Below are 16,699 nucleotides of genomic sequence, written 5' to 3'. Positions count from 1 at the left end.
GGGAGCATGGTTTTGAATACGGATTCATATTCTGTTTCAAGGTTACACTGCATTGAAGGAGCAATGGGATACATCTGTCATTCTGATTAATTCTCTGAATTGGAGATAATAGTCTGAATTCAAGACTGGGATTGCGCGAGATAGGGAGAACAGAGTGAAGCCTTGAATCAAAGGGAAGAATGGAGGAGGTGTACAAAACGAGAGATGTACAAAACACTTTTCTATCATGTTCACACAAAATATTTCAAGATTAATTTATATCACAAAATATTAGATGTTGAGGTGAGAGAAGGCTGAGCTGTAATGATAATTTGTGTTTGCATTTGCACCTGTTTTTTCCTCACTGTCCATGAGTGTGTAGCAAATTGTACCTTGCATTGGCAACACACTCCATGACGGCTTCATTTCTCCCCACTGTTACACTTGTGTTCTTGGGGGGGATGATGATAGAGGGGGCGATGGGGTCTGCAGGTCCTCCAACATCTATCATACACACAGAAACACTGAGGTAGATTGAAAAAAGTGAAAAAAATCTATAAACTATATGCAGACTTTAGATTAAGCCTGTGCATCTGTCTGATTTGGTCAACTGAGCATGACTGGATCCTTACATAAAGACTGACAATCTGTCACTATCACCAGCAGGTACCCAGCATGCTATCACGCAACTATTAACACTCCTGTCTTTACTTTAGATCCTTTTTCTGGTGCGCACAGCACTTCCTGAGCACGGTGTTAGCCCAGGTGTTAGAAGCCATTATGTAGCATAATTGAGACAAACACAAAAGGCGATTAAATGCGGCACCATCACTCACGGGTTTCATGGAGCCTCCAGCCAACCATCGATTCACTGCCCTCAATCAGTGATCTCTCTCTGAATCTGATCTCATTTTCCCCCCACCTCCCAGGAGTACGGGTATGGTCCTGTGCACTCGCATGTGTGTGAGTGATTGCGTGTTTATGGCGTGTTGCATGCGAATACTGTGTGCATGTGTGTTGGTTTGTGGATGCCCATGTGTGTCCACGTGAATTTGTGAAGTTTTTTTTCAGGGCTACTCCAGGTTAATAGTGTCCCAAATCAAGTTTTTATTATCACTATTGCTATTTTCTGCCGTGTCTTTGTAAATCAGAATCTTCCGAGGACCATTTTTGCGGATTCTCAGAAGTGTAATGACAAAGCTTCCTCTACAAACACTGCCTGAATGTGGGAGCAGATCCCCTGATGGGTTACTGCTGTTTGGTTCTGCTTCCCATTTTAGCTAATCCAGACAGTATTAACTATGATTGTGCAGCTTTAAACACAAATAGCAAGGAAGGAAAAGAAGAACAAAATAAAATCTAGCTGCTGCTGATATTATACTGGCGCATATAAAAAATGCATTTAACATTTTGAAACAAATGCATGTGAATTAATCTCAGAGCACACCTAAACACAAATTAAAAAGATATTTTGTTTTGACAAACAGTAAAATTTATCCTTTAAAAGAGATGTGTTTTATTAGAAAAAAAAGAAAAAGATATGTAGGCAGATGATTTCTGCATTGATTGATAAGTAAATAGGAATTTTGTGATGCTGCAGCTGATTGAAAGGCTTCAGAATTCTACTACAAGTCCCTATTAATCCATTTCATCATGTTGGTACAAGCACCATCTTGAGGGTATTATTGACATCATTATTAATTAGCATAGTGAAGACCAATCAATCCACGTAGACCCGCTTGCTGTCAAGTCATCAGAAGAGTCAAAAAAAAAGAAAGGGAAAAAAAAATAAAGCGTCCCCAATGATTTGCCTAAATCCAAAGGATTCATGAGGAAAAAATCTAAATCACTTGGGTCAGAAGTTATTGGCTAAAATGTCAAATGACAGTATTTGGCTGATCCATGTAATTTTTGTTGCCTAATTAACAAGTGAGATTATATGGACAGTTTAAATTGTTGTGGGTCTCAGGGTCTCTGAGATACCGATACATTTGGTGGTCAAGAAGTAAATGTAGAGAGAGGAGGAGGAGGAGAGGAAGTGATTAATGGAGAGCGAAGAAGAAGAAGAATTCTATCACCACTAATATCCATCTTCTGCCAAGAAGAGTTAGAGCTGAAGAATAAGCACAGTAGTTTCTAAGGTCAATGTCTGGTACTGGCATAAACAGCACATAATATATACATAATGATTTATTGATTGTAATTGTTGATGCAGTCATGTTGAAATTCTTTACCCTTATGCTTACATTACACATTCATATTTTTTTCTAAGTTTATCAAATGTCTTACAGATTTGTGTAAATATACAAACGAAACAGGGTTTTTACATTAAGTTCAATTCCATAATATTTGGCTGGAAATTTTGTCTATGTTTGCCAATGACATAATGAAATCCATTTGACTTGTCAAATTACTCATTTTATTTTCCAGAGCACGTGATTGTTTCCATGGCAGACACTAATTAATGTATTGCAGTTCATAAACTCTCTTTGTTGAGAATACCTCAAGTGTGTAATCTTCTAATTAAATGGGAAAAGTAAACAACTTGGTGACCTGCATGGGAAATTCTCGCTACTAATATCACAGTATTGTTTACATATGTCTGTGTCCAAAGACAATTGTAAACCTAATTCAACTGTAGTGTACTTCACACTCTAAAGAATAAAACAAAAAAGCAAAATGTCTGCCCACTTGGAGTATTATACCAGTGCCAGTTTACTTTTTACTATTAGATTCAGGTCTGTCTCATTTGTATGCTCCCTCTGGAACAAGATGCTCCCTCTACTGCATATTTTTTTTCCGTCTTGTCTCCAAAGAATTGCTAAAGTGAACAAATGCAGCTGTGAAAACCTTATTGACTTTCAGATGCAAAATGCCGTTGTGTGATCTGCAAGGTCAGATTCGGTGATATTCAGTGATATCTGGTCCCTACAGATTGCTGTGTCATGCGTAGTGAGCACTGAATTACTAACACAGTATTAACGATATGATGAGCAGATGCTGGAGCGAGAAGGGAAGCTGATATTAAAAGGAGCAGCTACACAGTGAACAGGTTAAAATCCTCATATGATAGTCAAAACCACCACCAGATAAATACTACAAATCATAGGGGATCTGGGGATATCTTTTATCAAAGGGTGTATTATATGTGGTATAAAATGTGATCACCTTCAGCGCCAGTTAGCTATAAAATACATCCTGTGACTCCTTTAATTGGCTGGTCTTTGTAAGCAGAGCAAGACTGATTTGTTTAAATGAAAGTAAGTAACAGTAGGTGGGGGGAGTTGTGTGACTTTGTTTAGATGAAAGATGGTGACAGTAGGTGGGAGGATGGGGAAGCGTCGGTTTCAGCTAAACAACTAATGATTTGACAAGTAACCATGCTTGCATGGGCGATGCCAATCTTTATTTGAAGTTTTGAACACGTCCTGTTTATGAGTGAGGCCGACCTTCTAATCTGATGTGTGTGTGTTTAATCATTCCCTGTTCCTCTGTGTCATTTCATAAATCTGCTTTTTGTGAGCAGTGATTAAACTGAAGCACCACTTTATGGGCCTGTGTATCCGGCCAGCCAGAGAGGTGCTGCTGGAGCTCCACCTAAAACACACCTTACAACTGTAATTCACTGCTTGAGCCGGAGGTTAGAGGAGCACTGAAGAACAGGGGGGACAGCTATTGTGCTGCAGGTGATGGGTATGACTAAGTCTGTTGGACAGAGAGAAGAAGAAGAAGCGGCAAAAAGAAGCGATATGATAGAAAGCTCAGGCCAGTAGAGGGCGCTATCTCTGTTTCCATTGTCTTTAGCTGGGCCACCTGTTGTGTTGCTGCTGTGTTGAATGAATATGTGAGCTGAAGTGTGGAGCTGAGAAAGAATATAAGGATTTTTTTTTTAAACTGGATTTTCATCTGCAACAACCTGTTAACGCAATCAGCTGATGACACAAACAATCTGTTGGTGAGCTGTGTCTCTTTCGCGGAGTGGGTGAAGAAGTCTGCGGGGGTAATGTGTGTGCACATGTGCGCCTGAGTGTGTGTGTGTGTGTGTGTGTGTGTGTGTGTCTGTGTTTATTCATGTGTACTTACTCTCCACTGTCAGTGTGATGGGCAGACTGGTTTTGTTCTCCCCGTTTTTGTCATTGACTGCCTGGGCGTAGTAACGTCCGGCATCAGGGGCCACCGTGGACAGGATGACCAGCGTGTTGTCCAGCGTGATGGCACTGAGCAAATATTCATGCACACACACGCACACATTAGTTAAGCATGCTGTTCAGAACACTGCATTAATGTGCATTTATTCTCATGACACTCACTTAACCTCAACCTTGCCCTAATAAAGACACAAATGGCTTTAGGTAGTGTGAATGTAGTGAAATCAAATTGGGGCCATGAATTTGCCTCCCAATTAAATAAACATTCCTAGTCAACTAGTGTGCTTTCCAAAATTTGTCTCCAAACACAAACCATACCCTGCAAGCGTGTGCACACACTAAGAAGTACACAGATACACTCATATCATTAAACCAGTGAGTAGTTGTTTCGCACAGTCAATAAATCCTGAGGGTAAACTGACACACACACAGACACAAACACACACACACACACACACACACACACACACACACACTCATAAATTATGTCTAAAAGGAAGCACACAAATCAATTTTTATGAGCACTTCCATCCACAAGGTACCACACTGTCTTAAATGAAGTGTTCAAAATTTATCTTGCTATTGTATACTGACTGTTCCTGTAGTACCTGAATAGTAGCAAAACGTTCATTGTCATTTTACTCACTGTATAAACCCCGGGGGTTAAGAAAAGTAAGGCTGGTCTTGTGAGATAATTTAGGCCAGTCCGAGTTTTGTCCAAGGAAGCTCAGTTGACCATGTTTTTAGATGGAAAAGAGTCTCAGTATATCCGGACAAGTTAACTGGTCCTATGACAGCAGGCTGCAGCTGATGAGCTTTGATGTCTACATATTTAAGTATATTTGTAAGATATTTGTGCAACCTGGCCCGGCAACAGCCGGCCGCTACAAGGGTAAGCAACTAAAGTCTGTAATTTAGCAATAAACACAGACATATTTCTTTAAATAACCCCTAAAACTCACTATAATGTGTTGTATTAACATTGTGTTAGCTGAGCATTGTGTTAGATCTGTCGTGTCCTTTGCACTTACAATAGATTTTTGATTTGTTCCACATTAATTGCATTTACAGTAATGACAAGCTACAAAGGATATAAGAAAAAGGATGGGTAAGTGGAAAAAACACACCGTTCTAAGCATTAGCAATTGTCTCAAAAAATTCTAAGCTATCCCTTTAAAATTCCTTTTTGTAAATGCAGTAGCCCAGCAGCCTTGAGATTCGCTGAATGCTGGTTAGGCTGATGGTCTTGAACGTTTGAGAAGGGCCCATTCAATGAGAGCTGATGCTAAGCACGCAGCCAGATTAGGCTCTTCGTATCTGCCAGCATCTGTCTGATCGCTGTAGGATAAACAGACACACTCCTGGACAATTAGGAGTCGTGGCTCTCACCGAATCAACACACACTTATAATAACACACAAACACCAATATACCCCCATGCCTGTGAATATCAGTGTAGCCTGACACAAAGTGAGCAAACAAGCGGTAAATGCAGAGTGTCCTGTCAGTGCCACTCACTGCCACAGAGCAAAGCCTCACTGCTTAGTTTCTGATAAGAGTCAGCTGCATAGTAACCAGCTCTGGAATTGGTCCAACATTCATGGAAGGGGTTGAGATATTTCTTGCAATTTTTCCTCTGTATTTCTACTGTGCTTTTGGAGCCCTGCGGGCAGAGGAGACATGCACCAATCTGTTCATCAAGCAAGAGCATGCAACTCAGGGTTAAAGTCTTCATGTCAGCTACAACATGGTGGAGCTGCTGAATAATAGATGAGGAGGTGGTTTCTGAGGAGTTGTGGACTGCCTACCTCTATTTGTCTGGATGGTACAATTAATCTCAGATGATTACCTTCACAGTCTCTCTTGACGAAAAAACATGAATCCAAAATAAAAATAAAAATAGCAATCAAACACAGTCACACTCGGAACATAGCCCATACGACTACACACAGTCATCCCCAGAACTCCCACTGTGCACGTGTTGCCTCACACATATTCTTACTACATGCACACATGCACACACACAACCTCACACACACAAATCCACCCAGGGGTGAGTGCTGTCAGTCAAACATATCATCAATTGAGGCCTTTTGTCCAATTTTGTCTAATTGGTTCCCCCGCTGCCTGCTCTATCTCTACCCTTCAATCATTTCGCCTGCCAAGTCAATGGGGGTGATATAATAACCCGCTTTATCACTGAGAGGTGATTCAGTGATGAACATAGGGTCTGCACCAACATTCATTCATCAGCAATTCTGCTCAACTTCACTCATTGCGTGTGTGTGTGTGTGGGGGGGGGGGGATCTGTGAGCAGTATTGAACATCTTAGAGTTCTCTGAAGTGAAAGATATTCTGCTTTAGCAGGTCAGCGTTCACCAACAACTCATATATGAGAGCACTTGCTCAGGTACGTGCAGAAACACACAAGTCACATGCCCAGACCAAACAAATCAAGCTCAGGCGAAGGGTAGACTTACATACGGCTGCTGGAGGGAATCTTACGCCCATCTCTGAACCACGTGATCTGTGGCCTGGGGAAGCTGTGTATCCTTGGTACATGGATGAGAGAACCCTCACCCTGGGATACAGTTTGAGACCTTTCACCTTCCACAAAACCACCCATATCTAGGAGACATAAAGGAAAGAGAGTGTAAGAGGGAGAGACAAAGACAGTGAGTTAATATAAAAAATTAATGTTAGAAGAGAAAATGTTGGAAATGCATGCCAGCAACAAAGAAAATGAAAAAGAAGAATTATTATTACTACCCTGTAATGTACATTTTTCAAAAACGAAGCTCGTTTATGCAGAGTGACTCATCCACATACTGACAAGCCTTTCACAAAAACAGTGTCCTCCCCTTGCTCTGTCTCATCTGGGGAAATATGGGAAGAGACCAGTACTTACAGGCAACCTGCACTTCAGTACTGCACTGCATTATTGCGCCCACTCGGTTTCTCACAATGCAGCGGTAGTGGCCAGCATGCGAGCGGTCCAGTGAGGGGATCAGGTACCTAATGGGCACACACAACAGAAAGTGCCATTAGTCATCATCATCATTAGAGACAGCGACATTTCTCATCTTGGCGCTTTTATCCCCCACACTCAAGATGCTCAGTTAATCGAGATGTTTCAATGGGCACCTGAAACACAGCTTGAATGGCATTCAACTTAACTATGAGACATATATGTTCCAAATTAACAATATAATGGAGCAGGCTTGAAATGTAATTTGGTGCATGTTGTTATCTTGTATCTTCAGTCGGTTGAAGCAAATCATACGAACAATTATCACGTGTTGGTCCTGAGCAGCCATAGTTCCATCTCTCAACTGATGTGATTCATGTTAAATAGTGTGTGTGAAATGCTAGCTAGATAACCCCAGAGCTAAGTCCCCTTTAATTGGTTTGCTACAGCCACTTAGGAGTGTGGAGTCCGCCCCTGCCATGTTCCTCCTGCATTGCAATTCAGGGTATTGGGGGGGGGGGGTCTGATTAAATGGATTCCAGTTCTCCTCTTTGATCAGAGCTGGTGAAGAATAACAAGCAGAGGGCTGGCCTGCAAGGCAGACCCACAGACTAAGCCACGTGAGAGCACAGCCAAATGCTGAGGAAAGACTTGGAAAGAAGAAGGAGATGAGGGGGGGAGGAGAGGAGAGAGGATGTGAGAGAGGGAGAAAAACAGACAAGGAAGGGAAGGTGTGGGTGGGAAGGGGGAGGGGTGTAGCCAGTGATAGCAATCAGGCAATGCCACCTTTGAGTGTCTGTCCATGTCTTGGGAACTTGTCTCACTGTTGGGAGTGGGGAGTCCAGAAAACAGGGCTAGAATTAGATAGGAACTGACTTTCACTGTGGACTGCAACTGTGAGCCCGTGAAGACACACACACACACACACACACACACACACACACACACACACACACACACACACACACACACACGCATACTGACACACAAGCATACAGTACATGTACAAATGGGCACAACACACTGATGCATACGTCTAAACACACACAGAGACCTTGTTAGGAGAGGCTGAAGCTTTCTCATGACCACAGTCTGTGCTTTTAGTAGAATTCTTCAGCACTGTGTTTAGAGGCTGATGTATGTGATAAAAAGTGTCCAGAATAACTCTGAAGTCAGTGAAAATGCATCTTACTGCTGATAGAGCAAAGTAGCCAACCCACACTGTGGAATCTGATGATAAATATGCATTGTGTGATTTTTATTGCAGCAATGATACTTTCAACAAACAGCGAGAGAGAAATAAGAAATAAGAGAGTTATCTGCTCACACCATCTCTTAATGTTGAATACAGTGTGAGATACAAATAGGAATAAATCTGACAATCCCCTGAACACAAGCTGTTACATCTCAAGGGAGACATGCAGCCAAATCAGTCCTGAATAAATCCATAGAAATTAGTCTGGAATATGAATAAAAATTAGTAAATTTGAGCAATTAGTTACAATTAAATGCTGCTAAAATGTTATCATGTAGTAAGGTAATTATTGTTGATGAATTAAAAAAAAAAAAAGATAATACAATCGTCTCTGGCAGGCAAGGTTGCATTCTTTACCTGTATTCCAAGGAGAAACGTGTGAGTTCAGTACCATTGTAGATCCATTTGAATTCCAGGGGCCAGCTGCCCTCCGCCATGCAGGTTAGGACCAGGCGGTTCCCCTCCAGGTGCACCTGTGTCTGGGGAGGCTCCATCTTAAAATAAGGTGGGACATCATCTACTGGAAAGAGACAGAGAAAAAGGAGAAAATGAAAGTTATATGTATATGTAAGAATATAATAATATTATAAAAAGTCACAGTAATAGGCAGGAAAATAGAGAGAAAGAAAAAAAAGTGAGAGGGTTTAGTTGGTAAAAAAGGCAGTGATTCAGTAACCCCTGTTAGCAGACGCACAACATTATTCCACCAATCCACAGGAAACGAGGACTCAGAACAAGCTATTTCTATTTCTCTTCTGCACTGATTGGGAATTTGAAGGTCAAAACAAAAGCCTGCCAAAAAGCACATGGAATAAGTTGTTACTGAAATAAGTTGTTACTCTTTCATTTCAAATTGAAATGTGCTGGCAAAGAGGTAGAGGAGCAATATTTGCAGTAGAAGAAGTGTAAATGAACTCTTCCATACCTCTAGATCAGTAAAAGAGGATAGGGAGAGAGAGAGGGAAGTGGAGGGAGTTGGGAAGAGGAGGAAAGGGGAAATAGACAGGAAGCAGATGGAGAAAAATACAACACAGATTGTATATACACAAAAAAGAACACAAGGAAGTAGGAGGAAGAGAGAGTGAGAAACCAGGAAACCATGGGGGGTGGCTGTGGTAGGGGCTGCTTTAGAAAACACAAAGTTTCCCAGCCTTAAAACCCCTTCTCTGACAGGATGAGTTATGCTCTGTGCCTCCCTTCATTTATCTTTATAGTTCCCTAATGCAGCCAGATTATACAGGCCCCATCCGCAACACTGCACACAGCCAGTGCAGCCAAAGAAAGCCTTTAAGGTGATACGCAAGGTCCAGGGCTGAGCTTGGAGACAAAGTGCTTTCATTTGAGCTGATGAAAAAGGCATGATCAGGCCCATTGATCTGTCTGCCTCACCAGCCATGGGCGACGCTGAGCCGATTGTGCCAGTGTTAGTGGCGGGCTAATTAAAGTCTGTATTAATAGTTGCAGTAAGCCGCGAAGGCCTGGAGCGTGCCTGGTTCTAGGTTTACCACACTAGCTGACTCACTCTCATGGCTGATTACTGGAGCCTCTCTCTATCTATCTCTCTCCAAACCCATACACAAGTTCAGACCCAAGATTTATGGTGGTAAATGCAGACGATGGTGTGGTGGAACTGGGTGAATGTGTGGGCAGCCTCACCAAGCAGGGAAGAGATACAGAAAACTGAACCTGATTGAAACTGTAAATAAAAGAATGATGATGCACCTCTGTTTCCCACAAGCAGCCATGTAAGAACTGTGTACATACAGTCCCGGTTGAAATGATCAGCGCCCCTGAATTTTATGTGCAGAATTTTGAATATCTTCAGAAATAAATCCAAATTCACCAATTTTGTTTAATCACAATATTTAATAAAGCGTCCAAAGTTACTGAAGAACAAGAACAACAACAAATAAATGTTTTCACATAGTCCAAAGGCTACAAAGCAATCGCGGACGATCTTGAAATCCCTGTTTCAACAGTTCATAATGTTACCAAGAAGTTTCACAGTAATAAAACTGTTAAGATGCTTCCAGGACGCGGTGTTAAGAAGAAACTCAATTAGAGAAGTTGACAGCTTAAGGGTTGATGCAGATTGTGGAAAAAACACAGAGCAAGACATCTAAGGACCTTGAGGCTGACCTGGATCAATCTGCAGTGGTGGTTTCAGCCTGTAACGTATGCCGCACACTAAACCAAGTAGGGCTCCATGGGTGAAGGCCAAGGAGGACACCTCTATTGAAAAAAAGCAAGACTAATGTTTGCAAAAACTTTCATAGATAAACCACAGTCTTTCTAGGATAATGTTTTATGGACAGATGAAACCAAGGTAGAGCTCTTTGGGAATGCAGTGCTTCAGTTTGTTTATAGGCGACAGAATGAAGCCAATAAGGAAAAGAACCCCCAACCTATAGTAAAACATGGTGGAGGTTCTGTCTTGTTGTGGGCTGCTTTGCTGCCCCCGGTACTGGAAGCATTTAATGTATCAAGGGAATGATGAAATTAGAAGATTACCAAGGCATTTTATAGCGAAATGTGTTACCCAGTGTCAGAAAACTTGGTTTGAGGTGAAAGCCTTGGGTCTTTCAGCAGGATAACTACCCAAAGCACACATCCCGCAGCACAAAAGAATGATTGAAAAGGAAAATATGGATTGTTTTAAAATGGCCAGCAATGAGTCCTGACCTAAATCCCATTGAAAACCTTTGGAGAGAGCTGAAATGTGCCATTGCAAAAAGGACTCCTGCAAACTTAAAAGAGCTTGAACGCAGAGCAGAGGAAGATTGGCAGAAACGACCAGCAGACAAGTGCAAGAGGCTTTTCAATGGCTACAAAAAACCTTAGAGGATTTCGCTTTTGCCAAAGGTTCTGTAGCCAAATATTAGAGAAGGGTGCCAATAATTTTGTCTGGGGTACATTTTGTTTTTGTATTATTTCACTGTTATGCAAGTTTTGTTTTTTTATTTTCTTTTGTCTAGAAGCCTTGGACATTTTATCAAAATATTATGATTATAAAAATTGGTTAATTTGCCTTTATTCTTAAGATATTCTAAATTCTGTTCTTGAAATTCAGTGGTGCCAATAATTTCAACCAGGACTGTTCACACAAACACAGATAACAGGACAGACACATACGCGACAGCACACACAATACCCCTCCGAAAGCTGCAGCTTATTCCCCTTTCTATCACCCACAAACACAACTGTCATAAAAGAAGGTAAACAAACGGCCATCTCATTGATTTCTGTTTCCAAAACCAGTCCATAGATTTTTCCCGTTTGGTAACAACAATACTCGGCTACCTGGCTTATCCGTTCTTTCTACCATCCTTGTGTGAAATTCTCCAAAACAAACGCTGTCAAACCCAACAGGCCTTTGAAACTGATCCCTGTCTGAGCCCAAATGAAGGAGCCATCCCTATTTTCCCCAGACACAAACACACACACACACACACACACACACACACACACACACACACACACACACACACCCACACACACACACACAGTATACACACGATCCCAAAACATCCATTTATGCCTGAACAAACAAACATAGGCAAACCCCAACCACTTCCAGCTGGTTCAGGTTCAGGGGCTCGGTTGCAACACGCACTTAGAAATGCAGCTGACTAACTCAGACTCACACATCAATCGTCTGAAGCAAGGAAAATGTATAATGCCAAGTTACTGATGTGGAATTGTGGAACAGGAAATTGAGTGCACTGTAATCACCGCTATGGTTACCTGTTTGCCATTTATATGTTCACACTTTTTTCTGCCTCAAATGACCCATTCAGTTGAGTCCTGATTGTTAATCCATGAACTCTGGCTATGTGCACCACTTGTGACCAATTTCACATTTACAGAAAAGCGTGTATTTTTAGGAACAAAGCCAGCTTAGGGAGAGAGAAAAGTCAATGTTTAACATCGCATACAGGATTGACTTCCAGTTCATGCTGCTAAACTCTTGAATAACTTGCTCTCAACGGTATGCACAACTGAAGGTGAGAACTAAAATGACTGCCTATTGCTAACAGTTCTTACTGCTGAAGGAAGATAGCAAAGATTCCCCTGCACACTGGGCTATGGGATCTAATGAGTTTCCAACAGAGAACCTCTTGTCTGACCCTCATTCTCCTCTTACTCTTCATCACTCTCCCTTTGATCTTCACAGGGAACCACTGAGGTCAAACGCCGCTGATACATGTTTGTATCTGTGGAAGACGCTGCATGTGTACTGACAGTGGCTGGATCATTTCTAAGTGTGTTATCTCTGCTTCCATTAGTTTCTTTGTGTCAGCCACTGCAGAAAAATCAAGATGAGTAATGCGTCTGTTTGTATGTGCATATGTCAAATGTTGCATCATCTATTTTTGTTTATGCAGATGTAACTACTATATGCATATGTATGCATATAGTAGTACAAAAGCTCTGTTAATATGTACATTATGTTCAGTAGAGATGACACGCTGAGTGTGCTGCTGTCACTAAGGTGTCAAGTCGATGTTTTTGCCTCCAGTGTGGTATTATCAACGCTGATCCGATCGATAATTTGTCTCAGGTGTCACCTGCTTTTAGAGCACTGTGACTTCACGGAACATAAGCATACTGTAAATAAGCATCACATGTTTGCAGACACGTGTGCATGTTAAAACAAAAACAAATCAGGATACAAATCGGGGACTACAGACTCAAGTTAAGGAATAGAGGATATGTGTCTATCTGCAGCTAACTGGCTGCACTATGTCAGGGTAAAGCTGACATCTTCCCCAGAAGAGACAGTGGTGGAGGGAGGAAGAAAAGGAAGAGCATTGGTGAAGAAGAACTGTCACTTCCTTCACAGCGGTGAATAACGAAAGGGCAGTGATGGATTTGGAAGGTGCATGGCAGTGCCCACTGCAGGCTTTGTATCCATATGGAAAGCTAGAGGGCAGTGTTTCTGGACCAGGAATTCCTACAGCACTATGGGCAGAGATGAAAGCCAATCCAAGCGGGTCGGAAGATCTAGGAAAGACCAAAAACTGGCACGGGAAGACCAGGAGGGCTTTAATGTGGATGCTGTGAAGAGCAGCTACCCCTAACAGTCAGGCTGCACCCCTACAGCTCATTCACCAAAAAAAACACCTTATTCTAACCTGACAGCTGAGGTTGAATGGTGGCATGGCTCCAGCTGGGTCCCCTGCTGCATACACAGAATTTTAATGGCTGTGAGACAAAGACCACAGGCACTGGGGCAGCTTTATAAGCCAAGGCCCATTGTGCTCCCCATTGCACCATGCTGGCACGCAATCACACAGACGGTGTTCACATTGGGCTTTTGTCTTGTATTCTTTCTGTTGCTTATTTTATGCCTCACCTCCTTAGCCTTGCTCCACTCCAGCAGCAGGGAGCTCCTTCTACCCTCTGTTTAATCCTCAGGTACCTGTGTTTGAGCCTATGCAACCACGTCCTCGCTGGCACTCGACACAACTGTATCACTGAGATCCAGTGATAAAGTCGAGCCCCTGCCTGCAATATTTGGACGTCTACTCTTTTGTTATCCATGTCCACTCTATCCCCTGCTTCATCGTCCGCCTCCAGTTCACCTCCTGGTGCATCATGTCATTCAGGAAAATTTAGAGCTGTCATTTAGCCTCTTCAATTGGACTTTAAGATGTGAGATGGGTTATGGTTAGCCTCTCCGATGGGGGTTATGCAACAGTCATGGCAGTGACCTTGGCCTAGTAATGAGTTGGTGAAAGGGGTTGAAAGCATCTTAAAAGCTGATGAAACATCTCCCTTATGGATACACAAACGCACGTTCAAACACTTGCACACATACTAGGTTAAGATGAGAATGTTTGGGCCTTGACATGAAGCTCCTTTAACAAATACATAAATACACACACAAACACCCACATATATTTGCACCTCTCCTGCATGAAAACACAGTCCGTCTACAAGGTCAAGTTGATCTGTCACTCTGTCACAAGCTACTGTGACACTGTGACAACAGGCACCCCGCCAAATTACACTCCCTCACTTAGGTGAGGCCCAAAGCAGGTGGACACGACAGGAGGAATTAAGAAAGAAGAGTGGACAAGAGAAGACAGAGAGGAGGAAGCGAGAGTGATGGTCAAACAGATGGTTAGTGAAATGCAGGGCATAATGCTAAGAACAAAGAGAGTTTGAGAAGTGATGTAGAGGCACGGTGAGGTGAGGGACTAAGAGGGGGAGAAAGAAAAATAAAAAGAGAGAGGGGGGTGTCCTCCAACAATAGGCAGCAAGGTGAAGCGACCCATTACAGCAGAAGCCAAACAAGCAGGCCAGGACTAAAAGACAGGGGGGGGAGATGGAGAGCCTCCATCTAGCCCTCCATTCATTTTGAGAAATGGCCCATGGATCAGCATTTGCATGCCGCATGTGAGTGCCAGTCAATCACAGCTTGATGTCTTCCTGCCCCCCGATTGGATGTATAGCCCCTAAATCATGTTTGCCCAGCATTCAGTAGGACTATGCACTTTATACGATCCCTCAGTATCTATGTTGTGGCAATATAGTCTTCATGGCCAAAGTGACATGCTTTTAAAAGCTCATACCGTCTGCGGTCCTGCTCACTGCTCGGTGGAAGAGATTAAGTAAGAATATGGATTTTCATGTTAAGCTGTCAAAAATGTTTTTCTTTTTGATGATGCGTCTGCTTTCATGTTGCAGGAAAAAATCCTCAGGTCGCTGCAGAGGAAATACTGCCGGCATCCCAGCTGTTTTTAGTGGATCGCCACAGGTTAATTGATTTGTAATTGATGTGATTAATTGAGGTGTAATGTACCGCGCTGACGCGTCTGGGATCCCACTCGCTGCGGGGCCTTTGTGTTTGCGCATGTGTGAGTGTTTAGGTGTGCCTGTGTGTCTATCTGATGCTACAGCAACACAATTAGTAGCAGCAGCATCCAGCCAACAAATGGAGATTTAATTAGGAGTGAAGACGGAGCGGGAGGCCAGTCAATGGCTAGCAGATTGAATTATCTGGACACACACTCCAGCAGGCAGCACAGACAAATTCACAGTTGCACACATACTAAAACACACACCCTCTCTCCTTGTTTGCCTTGCTACCCCTCTGAGCACCTTCCTCCACCTCTCTGCTATGCTCCACCTGTCTAAAGCTATCTTTCTCTTTTTGATTCCCACCCCTTTTTTCTGTTCACATCTTAAGTTTCCCTTTCTCTTTTCTCTTCTGCTCACCACAATAACAATTTCCTCTCTGTGTGTTGTGGCAGTCCCTTTTTCTTGATCTCTGGCCTTGTTTTCATACTCTCTCCCCCTGTCCTCTCATCAGTTGTCATCTCTCACTCTCACACTTTCTCTCCGCGTCCCCTCCTTCTGAGCTTTCTGTCGATACGTCTCTTCATCTTTTTCGGTCTCTATGCATCGCTCCTTACACCCTGTCTTCCTCCATCCTCTTGCCCTGCTCCTTCCTTCTCTTTAGCAGTCTGCTTCTGTGTCACTAGCAGTATATCGTATGGCGTGTCGAGGGACATGTCTGTGATATCCAGGAGCCTAATTAGCAAGTCCAGCTCCTGGCAGAGAACACAGAACCGCACAGAGGAGCATAGGCACAAGGTCTGGCATGAATTAATGAGACCTCACACACCCACAGTCGCCGTTACATTACGCCCTATGCAGAATCAAGTCTCTAGTCAGCTCAGCCTTGTCCGATGAACGGTAGGGAAACCACAGCTGAACAAATGTTGCTCGATGTAAGAAAGTTATGTCTTTAATCACCAAGGGATAGTTATAGCTTTGTAACAGATAAAGCGGGGATACTTGTCTGACTTCGTGGCACTCAAATAAGATTTATGTCTTGCAGCAGCAAGCTGTGAGCATATTCGTGGAGCCAACAGATCAATACATCAACTTAGACTATAGCAATTTCTTACTCTCTAAGGACAAGATATATAAAAATGTTTTGTTGTAGCTTAGGTGAGGTTTGGATAGCTCTCATGGGTAGAACACGATGGGAAATTACCCAGGCTTCCCAATCATTGTAGTGTATGTGTGACTGACATCATAGTATTATTTACCAGGTGTGACAGACTATGATTTGGAGGTAGAAGTAAAGTTTTCGTGCGCCAGATCACATACTTGTCTCTCTCCGACTTTTTTCTCTTTTCGCAAGGGAAAAGGGAGATGGTAGCGGGTGGGGGAGAAAATAGGTACAAATTTTCACTTGATCTTTGTGAGAGCTAATTGACATTATTTGAAAAAAAAAAAAAAACAAGAGAAAGAAACACAAAGCAGCTAAACGACAGTTAGCGGAAGAAATAGGAAATTTAAAAAAAATGGGAGCAGCATCGGGAATTGGAGGCGG

The 16,699-nt window shown here is 42.6% G+C and overlaps 1 protein-coding gene across 11 annotated transcripts in view; it reads right to left on the bottom strand.

The window, feature by feature from the left end:
• The window catches only part of sdk2a (sidekick cell adhesion molecule 2a), an 82,290-nt gene that overhangs the window by 28,736 nt on the left and 36,855 nt on the right, over positions 1-16,699 (bottom strand). For 6 of the 11 annotated variants that reach the window (XM_040119634.1, XM_040119678.1, XM_040119670.1 and 3 more), the window contains exons 2-7: positions 8,741-8,869; positions 7,881-7,917; positions 7,035-7,141; positions 6,607-6,754; positions 4,063-4,196; positions 372-483 (exon numbers count right to left, since the gene is read on the bottom strand). In XM_040119634.1, the coding sequence (XP_039975568.1) occupies positions 372-483; positions 4,063-4,196; positions 6,607-6,754; positions 7,035-7,141; positions 7,881-7,917; positions 8,741-8,869 (667 nt within the window). Of the gene's footprint in view, positions 1-371; positions 484-4,062; positions 4,197-6,606; positions 6,755-7,034; positions 7,142-7,880; positions 7,918-8,706; positions 8,870-16,699 lie in introns of those variants that run through there. The other 5 variants (XM_040119644.1, XM_040119694.1, XM_040119651.1 and 2 more) reach the window with 4 other exon arrangements.

The sequence above is a fragment of the Xiphias gladius genome, chromosome 3 (genome assembly GCF_016859285.1).
Source record: "Xiphias gladius isolate SHS-SW01 ecotype Sanya breed wild chromosome 3, ASM1685928v1, whole genome shotgun sequence".
NCBI classification, from domain to species: Eukaryota; Metazoa; Chordata; class Actinopteri; order Istiophoriformes; family Xiphiidae; genus Xiphias; species Xiphias gladius.
The sequence above is the reverse complement of the archived record's forward strand: the minus strand, read 5'-3'. Positions and strand labels throughout refer to the sequence as shown.